General features: G+C 35.9%; 1 protein-coding gene across 1 annotated transcript; it reads right to left on the bottom strand.

The window, feature by feature from the left end:
- Positions 1-6,936: 6,936 nt before the first annotated feature.
- LOC121982150 (probable DEAD-box ATP-dependent RNA helicase 48) lies at positions 6,937-15,590 on the bottom strand. The gene is made up of 11 exons (XM_042535072.1): positions 14,625-15,590; positions 13,045-13,151; positions 11,508-11,563; positions 11,211-11,435; positions 10,853-11,059; positions 10,686-10,772; positions 9,322-9,417; positions 9,026-9,241; positions 8,445-8,627; positions 7,419-7,730; positions 6,937-7,217 (listed from the first exon to the last, which is right to left on the bottom strand). The coding sequence occupies exons 1-10, from the start codon at positions 15,539-15,541 to the stop codon at positions 7,500-7,502; spliced, it is 2,325 nt and encodes a 774-aa protein (XP_042391006.1). The 5' UTR covers positions 15,542-15,590; the 3' UTR covers positions 6,937-7,217; positions 7,419-7,499.
- Between the last annotated feature and the right edge of the window lie 787 nt (positions 15,591-16,377).

The raw sequence follows: 16,377 nt of genomic DNA on the forward strand, positions 1-16,377 counted from the left end.
CCGTTGGCAAGGTAAGCAAGTTCCAGCATCCAAAGCTCTATTTCTATCTAAGTACTTGAGTTACTGTACTCCTTCTTCTTCTTCTTCTTCTTCTTCTTCTCCTACCTTCAAGAGAGAAACTGATTTGAGTGTCGGAGGGTCTAGCCAGGGATCCCCACCTCAATCCTAGGTCACTAACGCTTTGTTGGCTTGTCTCACTATGTGTAGGATCGTTGAGGAGCTCTTTCAGATCTTCAAGAGTTTGTCTTCATCAAAAATCACCGTTCACCGGAGCTAGCACACCATCTCGTAGATTTCAAACTAGATAATGTATATTAATCAATTGTCAACTTGCCTTAGTCAACTGATTCCATGACTACTTTAACCTTATATCTGCCAACAGATAGCTAAGCTAGCTGCACCTACTTCTAGTTTACTACCTAGCTCCTCAACGGATACTCCTCAACGGATACTTGAGTTATCAGATATCTTCCATTAATTAGTCGATTCTTCATTTGAAATATCTTGCCAATCTCTGTCAGATCAATGAGTTGCTTTGGTCCAGAAGGTAAAATTCAACATCTCTAATATATTACTTATAAAGCTTCGACACAATTATAAACACAATACACATATACCAATGATGCACTGATATGGCAAAACGAGCCATGCAGCAGTCGACACAAACAGTTATCACCCAACTCAATAATTAATCATGGCCTGCTAATCTTTTTCATGGAGAGTTAGCTAGCGAACCACTGCGCCTTGATGCGTATTAAGAACAAATTAAGGTGGTATTGCACGAGGGATGCAAATTGTCCTTTAACGTCGACAAAGCTGAAGACAACAAGCTGTGCTTCGTGGGCTACTAGCACATGGTTTTATAATTAATCAAGGCATTACTAAACAAAAAAAGGTTCATCAGTTGAGATCTCAAAGTCCCTGCCAAGTATTCTTAGTTGTAAAGCAGATCCAACAACCAAGGCATGCAGCATGTAGAAAAGATACTTGAACTAGAGTAATGTCGTTATCTTGTTGGCATGGCTAGCTGCTTCTCCAAGGAATAACCAACATCTCATAAAGTATTTATCATGTTAGTAGAGAACCTTTAGGAGATGCATGGCAGTTGTGAGCATCATATGCTTTTCAGCACTAGCTAGCTATAGGTGAAATAATAATATAATTCTGGATGATCGATGTACGTCAATAAACAGTACTGCAACTTGAAGGGATATTATACCTGCAAAAATGAAAGAAGGGGAAACGAGGTAGAAAAGTTGTACCTTACTGATGCATATTAACGGCAATGCGTCCTCACCCTTAAGTCACGACCTTACCCTTAACTTGTGCACTCCGATATATCGCTGACTGCGACACACCTGTGGCCTCTGCGCATGAAGACTAGTATTTATCCATGTTTGCTGTTACTTTTTAATTGCACTTTTGTGAAGAAAAAAAAAGGTCCAGTAAATTTTAAAATTATCAACTATATATAACAGTTGATGCATTCTAGATTTTCAAAAATCAATCCAAAATAATATCAAAGTAAAGATTCATTATTGTAAATATTCCATATATATTGTTCATATTTCTATTTGTATCTTTATTTTGTGCTATGTTGTTGCGTAAAGAACAAGTTCTGAGAGATTTCTCTCTGGAAGATCTTTGCCAGAGAGAAAGTTAGTAGAGTATGTTAGGACTAAACTGTGGAGTAGGAATTGAAGATTTTAAACCATGCAAAATCGATTTGTATTTGTGCTTGTTCCTATTATATATTTTTTTTATATTTTATTTTCCATGTGTACTGACCTATCATAGACGAGCATACAAAATTGAATCAGCAAAAATGATATATATATCTAGTTTGTAGTAAACAACTTTTAGTAGGAATATTATAAATTCATTGATAGCTGATCACTTGTTAAAAGTATTGGGAGGATAGTGATAGTGACTTTTGGCCAGTTCGAGGATACAATCATACTTGCATCAAATGAGTCTGTCTAGAGGAGGATAAATAATGAGGAGAGCATGCCCGGAGTCACCTATGGATGGATACTAGATGGCACCTGGCGTGGATGGATGATGAAGACACTGATATAGGAGACGTTGATGGCACGGACAGCAGGGTAGCATGCGACATGATACCACCTACAGATGGATGATGGAAATAGTGAAACTAATGGAGTTACACGTACACTGACGGCAAAGACCGATCGATGTTTGATCTCCCATGGTTCATGCGGAAGATATGTTATCAACTGGAGTACACTTAAGGAGAGTGTTGTTGGTATGCATGAGTGATGATACGCATGTGAGTACTTATATGTCATCCCTCAGATTTGCCATAAAAGATGAAACAGTCATCTTAGCGGCCCTCCGGATTAGCTCCACATATTTTGAAAGGGGATAAATCACAAAGAGTATTTACCCTAATCCTCAGTGTACATATATTATCAACTGGAGTACACTTAACGAGAGTGTTGTTGGTATGCATGAGAGTGATGAAACGCATGTGAATACCTCAGATTTATCATAAAAGATGAAACAGTCATCTTAGCGGCCCTCCGAATTAGCTTCACATATTTTGAAAGGGAATAAATCATAGAGTATTTACCCTAATCCTCAGTGTACATATATTATCAACTGGAGTACACTTAACGAGAGTGTTATTGGTATGCATGAGAGTGATGATACACATGTGAGTACCTCAGATTTATCATAAAAGATGAAGCAGTCATCTTAGCGGCCCTCCGGATTAGCTTCACATATTTTGAAAGGGGATAAATTACGGAGAGTATTTACCCTAATCCTCAGTGTACATGTTGATCACGATTAGATAAAAGCCAGATTGCATGGCTGTTACAAGGGCATGTGATTCATTCCCCTTCAGCAGGCTGGCTAAATGCATCCACAATTTCTTGTCTGGATCTTGTCTCTTTCCCACAGACGATTATATTGCTCTTATTTAAGCGACTCAACTGCCTGTTTCCTCCTGGACTTACATGCATCCTTGGCTTTTAGGACCACCTGAACCATGGACCACTGAGCTACGGACACTACCTGCAGATGAAAAGGGACCTGAACCTTGAGAGCATGGATCAATCAGCCTTGCCTTTTCTGCCCACCATGCCAGCCTCGAAAAGAGAACTACACGGACTTGGGTTTACGGCCATAGCTGATGGAGCCAATGTGAGCTAGTCAGCGATTGGACGCAAAGGTGTATGAAAAGGATACCAACTGCCATGTTGTGCATTCTGAGAGAAAAGTAACCTGCCAGAAAACCCAAGTGTGGAACAAAACAACAGCTAGCAAAGTTAAAGAACATCCTATGGAATCAGAACACTGGAGGCAGTGAGAAGTAATGGCCGCTGATTCGCTGAAAATGGCCATTCATGAATCCAGCAGCACATGCTTCGTGCAAGCTTGGGCTTGCCTTGGGACACCAACTTAGACTTGTCCTTTCGGAACTTTTCTGTGTCGATATGCAGGTAATCGAAAAGCGAGAATAATAGGGACTGGAAAGGCGACCCAGATGGCAAGAGCAAAGCAGGGCATGGTGATCCATTGGCTCAGAATAATGTTTGGAATTAAGTCCATTAACTCGTTAATAATACCAGGTCTCGTGAATCGTGATCTCTACCTAAAACAGAGAATTCACAGCCAAAATGCATAACTTAAATAGTTAATCGTACCAAACAAATAAAAACAGCCGGCTTTAGTGAATTAAATTCTTTTTTTTTAACTTACCTTTTTATATATAGCTTGCTTTATGATGATAAAAGACGATTACGCTCGTCTCCAACTCTTAGTCTCCTATCAACTCATCCCAAGGTCAATACAGAAGAGGTAAATGTAAATTGTTTCATGAAACTAGATGTGAAGACTTAATCACTTTAGATTCAAATGCTTAGAGAACATTTTCTTTTAAATGAAGTAATCAACCATTGAAACTATATGGCTATAACAAAATTGAAAAGCTATTTAATCTTAATGTAGTTGTAAGAAGGTAGCCTGAAAAGTTTTAAGAAGCCAACTTGATTTTCTAACAAGTTGTATATGTGTGTGTGTATATATATATATAAAATTTCAAAAGGCCAACTTCGATTTCTAACAGATGTAGTTCTAAGTCGATTTGAATTTTTAACAAGATGTAATTTCAAAATAAAACAACTATAATTTTCAGCACTCCCTTTGAAGTGATGCTGTGTATTAGCTATCGCTAGTTTAATTTTGAGACAGTTAAGAATTTGAATATCATATTGTTGTCTTTACCTTATCTTTTTCTTATCTAGCTGACCATCTTCATCTTTTTTCAGACAAATTTGATGCTCTGAAGCTGAACCTTGGCACTGGATGTTAGATATATGTTGATTTTAAACTTGAAATTAAAATAAAAGTTAACAGAAGAAAATCATGATTATATTCTTAGGTAAAAGTCAAAAGTCACCTAATCCCGTCGGATCCTTAGTGGATTAGCGACCGGTAAGAAGATAGGAATATTGACAGAGGAAAGATCAGGAGTTAGAAATCGCGAATCTCTGCACAACATAAAGAGAGTAAATAGGAACGATAGAGTGAAAATCAGGAAGGGGCCTTTAGCGTAGACACTATGACGCTCAAGTTGGAAATGTAGCCCCAATAAAAAATGAAGAAGAAGATGAACAGTAGAACAGTAATGTAGATGTGTGTGTGCGCGCGTACACATGCCTAACCAACAGAGAGGATCCTTTTATATATCGTCTCTCATAACCTTCGCAATAATGAGACGTCAAAGAATGTCTGGTAGTGAAGGATGTACAATAGTCTTCTCTAAGCAGAAGAAGATTCTGTTGCGTGTATATGACAGAGTAGTGGAATATTCTCTAATGAGTAACCATTATTCTCTCACAATATTGTCTTCTAGAGGGAGTGCGACCGGCTCTAGAGCCGATCAGGTTTATAGTAAGAGTCATACCCATGAGAAATGGGGAGCTAAGCTCCGAAAGTCTAACCGACTCTGGGGTCGATCGGGTTTACACTCGGAGTCATGTCCATGAAAAGTGAGGAGCTGAGATCCAGAGATCCGACCGACTCTAGGGTTGATTGGGTTTATACTGGGAGTCATGCTCATAAGAAGTAGAGAGCTGAGTCTCGGAGGTCCGACCGACTCTGAGGCCAATCGGATTTATACTAAGAGTCATGCCCATGAGAAATGAGAAGCTAAGCCCCATTGAAAGTGGCCCGTTCGGATACGCACACCTTGACTTTGACTGCCGCCATACCTTGACTTTGATTATCATGGCATCCTGATTATCGACCCCACATTACCTTTGGGGTCACTCACAACGCTCCATATCAGCACCCTTTATTTTACTGGATGTCCTATATTAATTTTTTTATCAAAAATATTATTTTTTTTATCAAAAGACATCCTCATTCCTATAAAATGACATAATTATTATCTTATCTCATGCATAAATCAAGCATGTTTTAGTAGCTATAAAATTATAACTGCTATATAGTTATAGTAGTTACGGTTTCATAACTAATACAACTGAGCTGCTACACAATTATAAGAGTTACAAAATTGTAGTTACTTTTAGTCTTAAAAAAAATCATATTGCAACAGTTACGAAATTTATAAAATTATAGTTAGACCTGCTATGTTATATAGAGCTAACTGTTGGATTATGATTCGAGCACATGAACTGAAGATGAAAATTGCAAATATGAGGATGTTAAAGTATAAGTGTGGACATATGAAAATGGATAGAATAAGAAATAGAAGTATTAAAGAAAAAGTTGAAATTGCATCTATTAAGAGAAAATTTCGAAAGACACATTTAAAATGAGATGAACATGTACTTAAACGACCAATAAATACTCCAATTAGATAATATAAAACTATGATAAATACACATATCAAATGAAAAAGAGGAAAATCAAAAAAGACTTAGTTAGCAACAATAAAATAAGATAAAATTAATTTAAATATAAATAATGATATAATAAGAGATAGAACTCAATAGCGTAAAAAAATTCATATAACCGACCCCACCTAGTAAGATAAGGTTTAGTTGTTGTTGTTTTATAGCTATTACGAAATCGTAATTACTGCGACTAAACTGCTACAACATTAAATTTTCTTTAAGACTAAAATTATTCGAAGCATCTGACAAGGATTTAAACAACTTTTTTAGTTTGAAATCGGATTGTTACTAATTTCATCTCGTAACCGACTATAGGTCTCTAAACGAATTTCAATTTAATATATCATATGTCCCATATTTCAACCTTAATCAAAAGAAATGTCTGTGAAAATTTAAGATTTAACATTTACATTATAATGACTATAAAACCGTAACGGCTATAATAACATGACAACTCCTTTGTAGCAATTATAATTTGTAATTGCTACAATGTAAATATTAAATGTTAAATTTTAAAAGATCATAACTTTTAACTATAATTGAATCACATGACACAATATATCAAATACTTCGTTTAAAGTTTTACAACTAATTACAGGATAAAATCTACAATAGCCAAATTTCAAACTAAAAAACATCATTTAAATAGCTCTGCACAATTAATCTTAAAAATAAAATTTTCATATTAAAATAATTACAAAATCATAACTATTACAATTACTACAACTAAACTACCACACAATTATAATGACTATGACCTCATAACTGCTACATCATGAATTTAGATAGAAAAAACAAAAGAGAAATAATAATAATAATAATAAACTTCTACGCTATAGTGGAGGATAATTATATCTAAAATGAGACATCTTTTAATAAAAAACCAAAAAAAAAAATGTCACCTTGCTGGTTCAAAAAAAAAAACCACGTTTTAACTTTTACCCTATATTCTTTCCATTTGCCGTTCCAATTGAAATCGAATTCTTTTTTAATCAATTTAGGATGATCTCGAATTCTTTTTTAATCAATTTAGGATGATCTGGAAGAATAAAATACTGTAACAAAAATGAAAGTATTTAACTTATACATATTACATATACAGTCTTAACTTTTTTTTAATTGTAAATTCTAGTTATAAAAATATAACCCACTTGAACTAGAGCTAGCTATAACAGAATTTTGACGAGCAATAGAATCCAAAAATTCATTAAATAATCGCGCAGGCTGCATGGGTTGTTGCATACTGTCCGAACTCGTTGCAAATAAGGATTACTCGCTACCCAAAGGCAGTCACATTCATCTGCATTATTCGTCTAGTTTGTTGCTCGTCTACAACACAAAAAGATGAATAATTTATTTAAAATAAGCTGATGCATTGAAGCTATATAGATAACGAAAAAACAGAATACCAAGGTAGCAATGGTAACTTGTTAATTCAGTTGTGCAGTAAAGAAATAAAGCAAGATGTTGAAGAAGATTATCATGAAACCACTTCGCAGGCTTTATCTGAAATTGGTTCATAGGTCATACCACATGTAGGCGCAGGGCTTGCTGCTAGGTTGGAAGAAGCTCGAAGCTCCAAAGTGAAAGTGGATTGTTGCTTTTGTTAAATTACTTGCGAATTCGAATACCAGGAATATCCTTCAGTCCCATTTTCAAAGCTGTTTTCCTGAAAAGTGCTGGGGTTTCCTCCAAACCAATCGAGTGACAAAATTGGTTTGCCAATTCAGCCAGCGTAGTTTTGTCTCTTCCTATATCTCTAATGGAATTGTAATATCCAAGCCATGCATGATATGCTCCTTCCTTAATGCTTGAATCGACTTTTCCAATGGAATCTTCAACCTGTCACACATGATACCACGTAAGTGAAAAATGGTGTTGACTATTTCCTGATTTCTCTAGTCAATTTTTTCTTCTTTTTTTTTCATTGATGAAGATGAAATGTAAAAAATGAATTTTATTAAAAACAGTAGAGTGCAAAGATGGATAAGTGCATATTACTCGCAGCTGTCAATAAAATTGTAAAATAAGAGGTAAATAATCAGTGTGGAGAAACAAATCCTGTGCGATCATTGGAGACTAAAACTTAAAGGTTCATCATGTCCAACAGAATTAATTTTCAGACAGTTTCTAATGGACCTCATTCGACATGGAATTTTGTTATAATGCTAGACCTGAGAAGCCAATCGTGAGAACCCACACTAGGTTTATGGCCTAGTACTCAGAATCTTGATTTACCCCTTCCACGTCCATGTCAGAAAGCTGACACCTGTAGTCCACACCGATACCTATTTGTCATGTATAATGTTTAGAAAAAACACTGTTCGATACCTAGGTCCATATCTATGGTAGATACTCGTACACAAGTTTAATTAAGATACATGGCAATTGTCATTCAGAAATCAAGGCTAGATCCATCTGTAGGCTTTTGGGCCTTCCTCTAACTAAAAATTTTAAAATATATATAGATATAAACTAGGGGGAAAATAACAACCACCCACCAATAGCCCTTTTGTGACTGGATCAAGATATGTATTAATATGTAAGAGTAGATACCTTTTGTCTTGTGACTGGATCAAGATCTGGAAGGTGACACTTCTGAATTGGGAGATCTTTTATCTGATCCATAAAATATGCTTCCCACGGTGCAAGTACCAAAATTCCCTTCCCACTTTTGCCTTCACGTCCTGTCCTTCCGAGCCGATGTATGTATTGTTCTCGATCAGGAGGAATGCCAACCTAGATAGCAATTGATGATTTTTTTCATAGGTTGCACAAATACAAGTGAATGCTAGATGCATTTGCATGATGGAAAATAAAATGAAATATCCAGCTTATTTTCAGTAGATAAATTTATTTTCTGCAAACTTTCTCGGATCACATCTCAATTGGTTATCATGAAAAGGTAGTGTAAATGCAGAAAAGAAATTTCATACATCACATTAGGACAAATTGGTACCAAGGCATATGCCTAATGTTGATCATGGAAGTACATAAAGCAAGAGATTGACTTGTTCCATCAAAAATCATATAAGATTAAATGAACCACCAGCCGCATTTACCGCATCAAACACAAGAAAAAAGGTTATCGAGAAAAAACAAACTCATTTCAGTGTCATTCAGTACTCAAAAACTACCTGAATGACCAAAGTGACATCTGGATAATCCATCCCACGAGCAGAAACGTCTGAAGTCACAAGAATTATGCACTTTGATTCACGAAACTCATCAGAGATACGAGTTCGATAAAGTTGTGGTTTTCTAGAATGTATTTCCCGGACATTCATCTTCAAGTCTCGAAGAATAACATACAGAAAAGCTGTAACCATAGCAGTTGTGCAAAACACAATAACCTGAAGGGATGCTCAACCATTAAAATCTGACATACCAAGCCACATAAGATGCTCAACCATTAGATTTGACTAGAAATGACCTTGTAATCCGACTCTTGCTGCAAGTGCTCCTTCAAAATATGATAAACCAAGTGAAAATGCACCTGATGTGGTGCAATAATATATGACTGCAGAACCTGCATTTAGTGTGAGAAAGATTATTTAATTTAAGATATTACAAGAAAAATATCTAGGGAACAAATCCATCACATTATTTAGAAATTGTAAGTCCCTCCACTTCATAAATAAAGGCTAACATGAGAAATATTGACAGAACCTCTTCAATATTAAGTTACCAAAGGTTTCTCTTTTAAGGTAATTAGCATGGAAAAAAGGGGCCATTATTGCTTAAAATAAATGCTAGCATTTCCTCTCTTTTGCACTGAAGTTTGTTATTATCCACTTTGTATAGTGAACAAAAGATGAGCAATGAATACAAAGCACCAACACATAAAAAGCACACATAGAAAAGGATCCATAAAAACAATGCTTACTACTATTGTAAGTTAAATCTCACTATCTGACCCAAAAAAAAAAATCCTGGATGCAACTTGACTACCATTTCCATATTGTGACCATTTTAGAGTAATAACTTGCCAACTTTGAAGCTTCAACACACTCAAACAATGCAGTCAAAAAAATTCCTTTATGCCCTGTTTACTAGGACGAATGAAGGAAAGTATGGATCGCACAAAGTGAGGAGACTTTCCTTCGTTTATTTGATGTAAAAGTCAAGTGAGGATGATTCTAAATTCATCCGCAGATCAATTTTTCTCTCATTTTTCGTCACCTTTCTTACTCTTGCCAACTCCGACAACTCCTGACAAAGCCCAGCTCCTTGTCTATGTGCCCAGACAGCCCGACGACCAGCCAGATGCACTAGTGAAGGCCCTGACTCATAGCAGTCAACCTAGGCTACATGTTGTGGCCTTGCGGAGGCTAGGTCAGGCTGAGAAGCCTCAGTGAAGCCAGCCTAGCCACAAGGCCACCACACCAATTGGCATGAGCGCAAACTTTCCAGGTAAATTTCTTTCCTTTCTCCCCTTTCTCCTTTCTTTTCCCACTGTTGATCCAGTGTTGATCCTCTCCCTTTCCACTCAGAATTTTTTTTTTCCCGTTATAAATTCCTTTCCCTCCTCCATGTGCGCTTCAGGGTAAAAGAGAAAAGTTCACTTTGCCTCAGAGTTTGATATATTTTACCCATAAACCTTTGCAAAACTGTAGCTTTTCTCCTCCAGAGATTAATAGCATTATATCAAGATGATTGACAACAGTAAATAATTGGAAAACTTTGCCTCCAGCAATTTACTTCCCTTCCAAATTACCAACTGTATAAACAAAGATCCCTTTTCACAGTTTCCAATACCAAAAAGTCAGAGGTTATGATTTACACATAATTTCATACCTTTTCATGTGTTTCCACACCACCCAAGCCAACTGTATCAACAAAGATATGATCCCTCTTCAGGACAAGCTGTGATACCCGTCGAACCTACAAGATCACAGGAACAAAATGTCAGCAAAGAGAAGAGACAATGTTCATGTAACTAAGCTACACAAAAATGGCGGTACCTCTTTAGGAATAGTAGCAGAAAACAATAGGGACTGACGCTGGCGTGGCACGGAGTCAACAATCTTTTCTATGTCCTTCCGAAATCCTAAGTCTAACAAGTGATCAGCTTCATCAAGTACAAGCATTTTCAAACCCATCAAACGTATAGAAAAACCAGATTTGTTTTCTATGTGATCCAGTAGCCTGCCAGGGGTTGCTACAATAATCTGCAAAGTATTTGGTTTAAGTACAAATATTATAAATTATTTAACAAACATTAACATAATTGGCACATGGTCAATGATGAAAAAACTAATGTTCAACCAAACTTAGCTCATTGAAATAAACACATTGACAAACGGAAAGAGTAAAGCATACCTGGCAAGGATTTGATTCAAGCCGCTTCTGATCCATCTTAAATCTAACACCTCCAATAAGTGTTTGAACACCAATTCCATCATGGTGTCTTAATAAAACATTTGCCTCAGCTGCAACTTGAATGGCAAGCTCCCTTGTGGGACAAAGGATAAGTGCATGAGTTTGAGGTATGCGTTGGTTCATGTTACCATGCATTGCCTTGATGACTGTTTCAATTGCAGGAATCTGTTGGTTTTTATTAAGCAATCAAAGGAAAAGACATAATTATTTCTGGTGAATGCAAGAGATGGTCTATACCAGAAAGGCAACACTTTTGCCTGTCCCTGTTTTTGCTTTCACTAGAGCATCTTTACCTGCTTGAATCAAAACCGGGAAAAAATAGTTGAAATACCCTTGTCATGGAATACAAGCAAACAGACGAGTATAATTGAAAATCAATGTCAAACAAACCCTAGTATGTAATAACAGACACACAGACAAGTACAATCAAAAATCAAAGTTAAACAATATGTATACTTCAACAAGCTTGAAGTATATCCATATTCTCCATTGGCAAAAGAATGAGATTTGAACCCCAGATAAGGCTACTCCAATATATATTGCGCAATACACCATTAACATGATGAAGCATCACTGATCTTTTTGGAAGGTTTTCAAAAAAGTATGCAAACAATGTGGTCGAAGAACCACATAAAGCATAAGATTTCTAGTATGTTTATGCGTAAGGCACATGCAATCCACATTGATAAAATTAAAACATATAATAATGTGTATTAATCAACTTAACCAATTCAACAATCTAACAAATCCAGATGCAGCTTGTTTCTTTTTATGGCCAAATCTGATTTGATCAACATGGACTTGCCTGGGATTTTAACCAATTAGGGATCCTTATGTGGTTCTCATCATCAATATAAAGCCATTCTTTAGAATATCCAAACTACTTAACAAATCAATATGCTTTGGAACCACATAAGCATTATGCAGATCAGTCCTGTACTGCATGCATTATGAAATATATTTTGCCAAACAGACCCTAGTTTGATGGTTTGGGGATGTTACTTCTGATGCAGCCAACTTTTCTATTGTAGGTATACCTAAACACAAGTGATGTATGTAGATATATTGCAAATGTAAATGCTAGATGCCGCGGTATTTTTAAAAGTTTTACACATAGTAAAATTGTTTCACTATAAAGCATAAACTAGCCAATCTCACAACATGCTAATAATATCATTTGTTGGATATTGAATATAATTTCAAACTTTTACAATGATTTAAATTTACAAATAAAAAAATAGCCAACATTTATTAATTACTTAATAATCTACGATGTATTTTTTTTAATATTATTTGCAAATTGTAAATGTAGCATGTCACTATTTCAAGTCACAAGTTGCATTTGCAGTTTTGTAGCCTACAAACCAACCTGTAAAAGTATTTGTAATTTGTCAGTCATTTAAATTACCAAACTGTAAGTATGCTGCTTTACAGTTCACACAAAGGCATTCGAGAGTTCTAATTAAGGGAAAACAAACAGTCTTAACCTAAGTAAGAAAGCCCCAAGGGAAGCTAAGATTGGAACTGATCAATCCAAAGACAAAATCACATGGTTATTAGAGATTAAATCAATTATAGATCAAATTATAATTAATCGATTTGATAGATTGATACAAATTATAACCTTTTATAAAGACCATGTGCCCAATGAATCCAGCAAGCATAATAACACTTTCTCATCCATCTCTCCCTCTCTCATAATCTCCTCTTTCAGTTTACCATACAATTCATGAGTAATGCAGAGAGAAAGGATTGGTGACATTAAACAGCATACCATCAAGACAGACTGGAAGTGCTGCATCTTGGACAACAGTCATTTGTATATATCGAGCATCAGTAAGTGCCTTGATTGTCAGTGGAGAGATACCAGAATCAGCAAATCTAGAGACAAAAAATTGCTTGATAAAAAATCTCAATTGCTAAAGAAGGATAATTGAATGAGAGAAATGGAGGGAAAATGGTAATTTTGAGAGAGCTAATTTGAAACATATAATTGGAGCAATAAGTTACACATAAATTCTTAGCTTAAACTTGCAAGCAAAATAGGTACAAAAAGCAGCTGAGTGACAAACTAGCAAAAAAAAAAACATAAGCAGACGAAAATGAGTGTCCATGATTATCATTCATCAAACAATAAGTTACCAAAAAAAAATCTTAAGCCTAATATTTAAAGTTAAGTAGGTAGAAAAACAGCAAAGGGTGAAAAAAGAAAAACAAAACATTCATAAACAGATGGAATGGGTGTCCTTAGATTATTATGCATATTGCATAACCAAACATGAAAATTTTTAAAATGAATCTTATTTGCTCAAGGAAGCCAACAAACATTACGAATGCACTGTCAAGTAACAAAGTCCACATCAAAAACTTTAGAACCTAAAACACAATAAATGTTTCATTATGTTGTAGTGCTATGGAATTTTTACAGTATATAAATATCATATTAAATAATGATGGATCATTTATTTAACTGTACTACAGTAATTTGTGATCCTTTTTCCATACATCTTAATGTGCGATGGTTTGATATGCCACGTGGACAAGCATCAATGATGGGAAGACAAGTGGAATCCTTAATTCCAGTAATCAATCATCCAGCTAAAATAAACCGAGCTCGAGAATGGGAATTCAGTAGTTAGATTACTTGGTTTGGATATGGTAAAAAGTATATGCCAGAAATAAAACTCAGGTATGTCAGCATGAAAATGGCTAGATCATCATTAAATCAAAATAATCAACTTCCTTTTGCTCTCAAGTGCTAGCATCTAGTTATTGTTTGAGTATTTGACAAGCATAAATGATGAATGACAAAGAGAGCAATTAGCTGAGATCTCAATGGCAGTTGAACATTGTGAATATGCAGCAATAATAACAAACTCGGATTAATCTACAACTCACTGAAATTCTCTTTACAACCTGAATCTCAATCCTTCTGATCAACAATAAATCTAGCAATGTTTACCTATTTTTGGCCTGCAAGCCATATTCACACGATACACAATACCAAACTTACTTTTTTATATCAATATATTTCTTTTACAACCAAATAATAAAACTTTTGATATTTATACAAACCTATTTAAAGGTTGGCATTTCTTAACTAAAATTTTAAATAAACTGGCTAGAATGGATAAATATCCTCATCAAAAGTAACCCAACTTAAAGTCTATATGTCTGTAACTGCCACCGTAAGAGAAAAAACGGCATAAAAACCATCTAATTACTGCTTAACATGCAGTGTATCAAAACTAAAAATCAAATAGAAGGGAAAAACATAAGGTTTGGACTTGTGATGCTTTCTGCTGAGCAACAATTTCCCAAAATTGACCATCTGAATGATCCTCAAACAGTTACCTTTTGTTAGTTATAAGTGTTTCGTGGTCTTCATTGCCATGTGTTGTTACATTTACAACAGCCTTCTTCGCTCGCAACTCGTTTCGTATTTCTTGGATCTCATTAGAAAGATCAGCATGTCCTACCATGCTCTTAGGCAACCTCCTTGGAGCTTTTGTATCAAAGTTCCTCAAAGCAGCCTTGTTTGAAAACCTAATTCTTGAACTAGCGCCAGTTATCATATCTGATTCTTCTTCTGAATCCCCCTCATTTGCAATGTTCAATCTTGGAAACATCTGTAAGCCAGTCCGAGTACCCATATTTGCACCCCGAAATGCCTTAACCCCCTCCTCAGATTCCGAGTCCTCCTCGCTTGATGAGATCCTCCTCCACCTCGTCTTCGATCTCATCCCGGACCCCCTTTTGGAAATCGTCGAATACTCTCTTCGCTGACCAAAAGTATCAACCCGACCGACCTGACTCTCTATCAGATTTTTCCGCCCGACCATGAGCTTCCTCAAATCATGAGGCGGTAGGGAATTCACAGCACGGGACTGACGAGTACGGGAGCGGATAGGGCCATCGTCCTCGTTCCAGAGGTCTTCAGCTCCCTCCTTCATGAACCGGTCGGCGAGGGCTTTCACGTGCGCTTTGGATGTCATGGCGGCGCCCGAGTCAGCAAGGTCGCTGGACGATTTCCCGGCGCGCTTAGCGCGTATCTCGGAGCGGAGACGGGCCTGATAGATCTGCTTCTCCTGCCCGAGGAGGCGGCGTTCCTTATCCATGGCCATCTTCTCGTGCATCCGCTTGTATTGCCACTTGTTGAGGCCACCGGGGAAGGTCCGCGGGCCGCCTCCCATGGAGCGATGAAAAATGAGGCCAGCGAGCAGCTTGTGAAGTGTTCCTGAGCGTTCTCGAAGGACGCTGGAGGACGCCATGGTAGTGAGGAAGGCGGCTTAGCGCATGTGACGAGAAGAAGGGGTTTGGGGCTTAAGTTTAGGGTCGTTTAGGGTTTTTTTTTTTATTCTAATATTTTTCCTTAACAATATTATACAATTGAATTTTAGTAAAATATAATTTATAAATCTATAGTTTTATAGTACATTTAAATATTAATTATTAAAAAAATATTTACATAAATAATCAGACTAACTCCCTAATATGATTTTATAAATCAATTTTCGAAACATATTATATGCCTTATAAATCTTTCTCAATTATTTTTTCCATTCATCAGTGACTATCCATTATTTTATATAAAAATTTAATTTATGAATAAATCATAAACACATCTGGATTTTATGGATCATCGCGGTTGTAGTAACTATTAAGATTGTAAATATTGTTTGATTACGTGTATGTCATAATTAATATAGTGTGCATGTCAATGCTAACTTTAGCATATGAGTTCTTCTCAATGTTCCTCTAACATGCTTAATCATTTATTTACAAGTACTTTGTAGTATACTGGAGCAAAATGTAATATTCTTCTTTCTAAATGGCCAATATTTTGTGGTGAAGCCACATGCCATCCCCTTAGATTTTCTTTTTTTAAAAAAAAAATAAAACTAAGATCTCACTGTGGTTTTGATTGACTGATTCATTACTTGGTCATCAGAAAATTAAAATTGATGATATATTTAGAAAATTTTCGATCTAACTTAGAGCCGGCTCAAATATATTTAAGGTTTTAGACGAGAAAAAAAATTAAGTCTTTGACGCTATTCAAAGAGAAATTCCCTTTATCTTTTTCATTCAAATTTAGGATCGAAAA

Source organism: Zingiber officinale, chromosome 5A (genome assembly GCF_018446385.1).
Source record: "Zingiber officinale cultivar Zhangliang chromosome 5A, Zo_v1.1, whole genome shotgun sequence".
Lineage (NCBI taxonomy): Eukaryota > Viridiplantae > Streptophyta > Magnoliopsida > Zingiberales > Zingiberaceae > Zingiber > Zingiber officinale.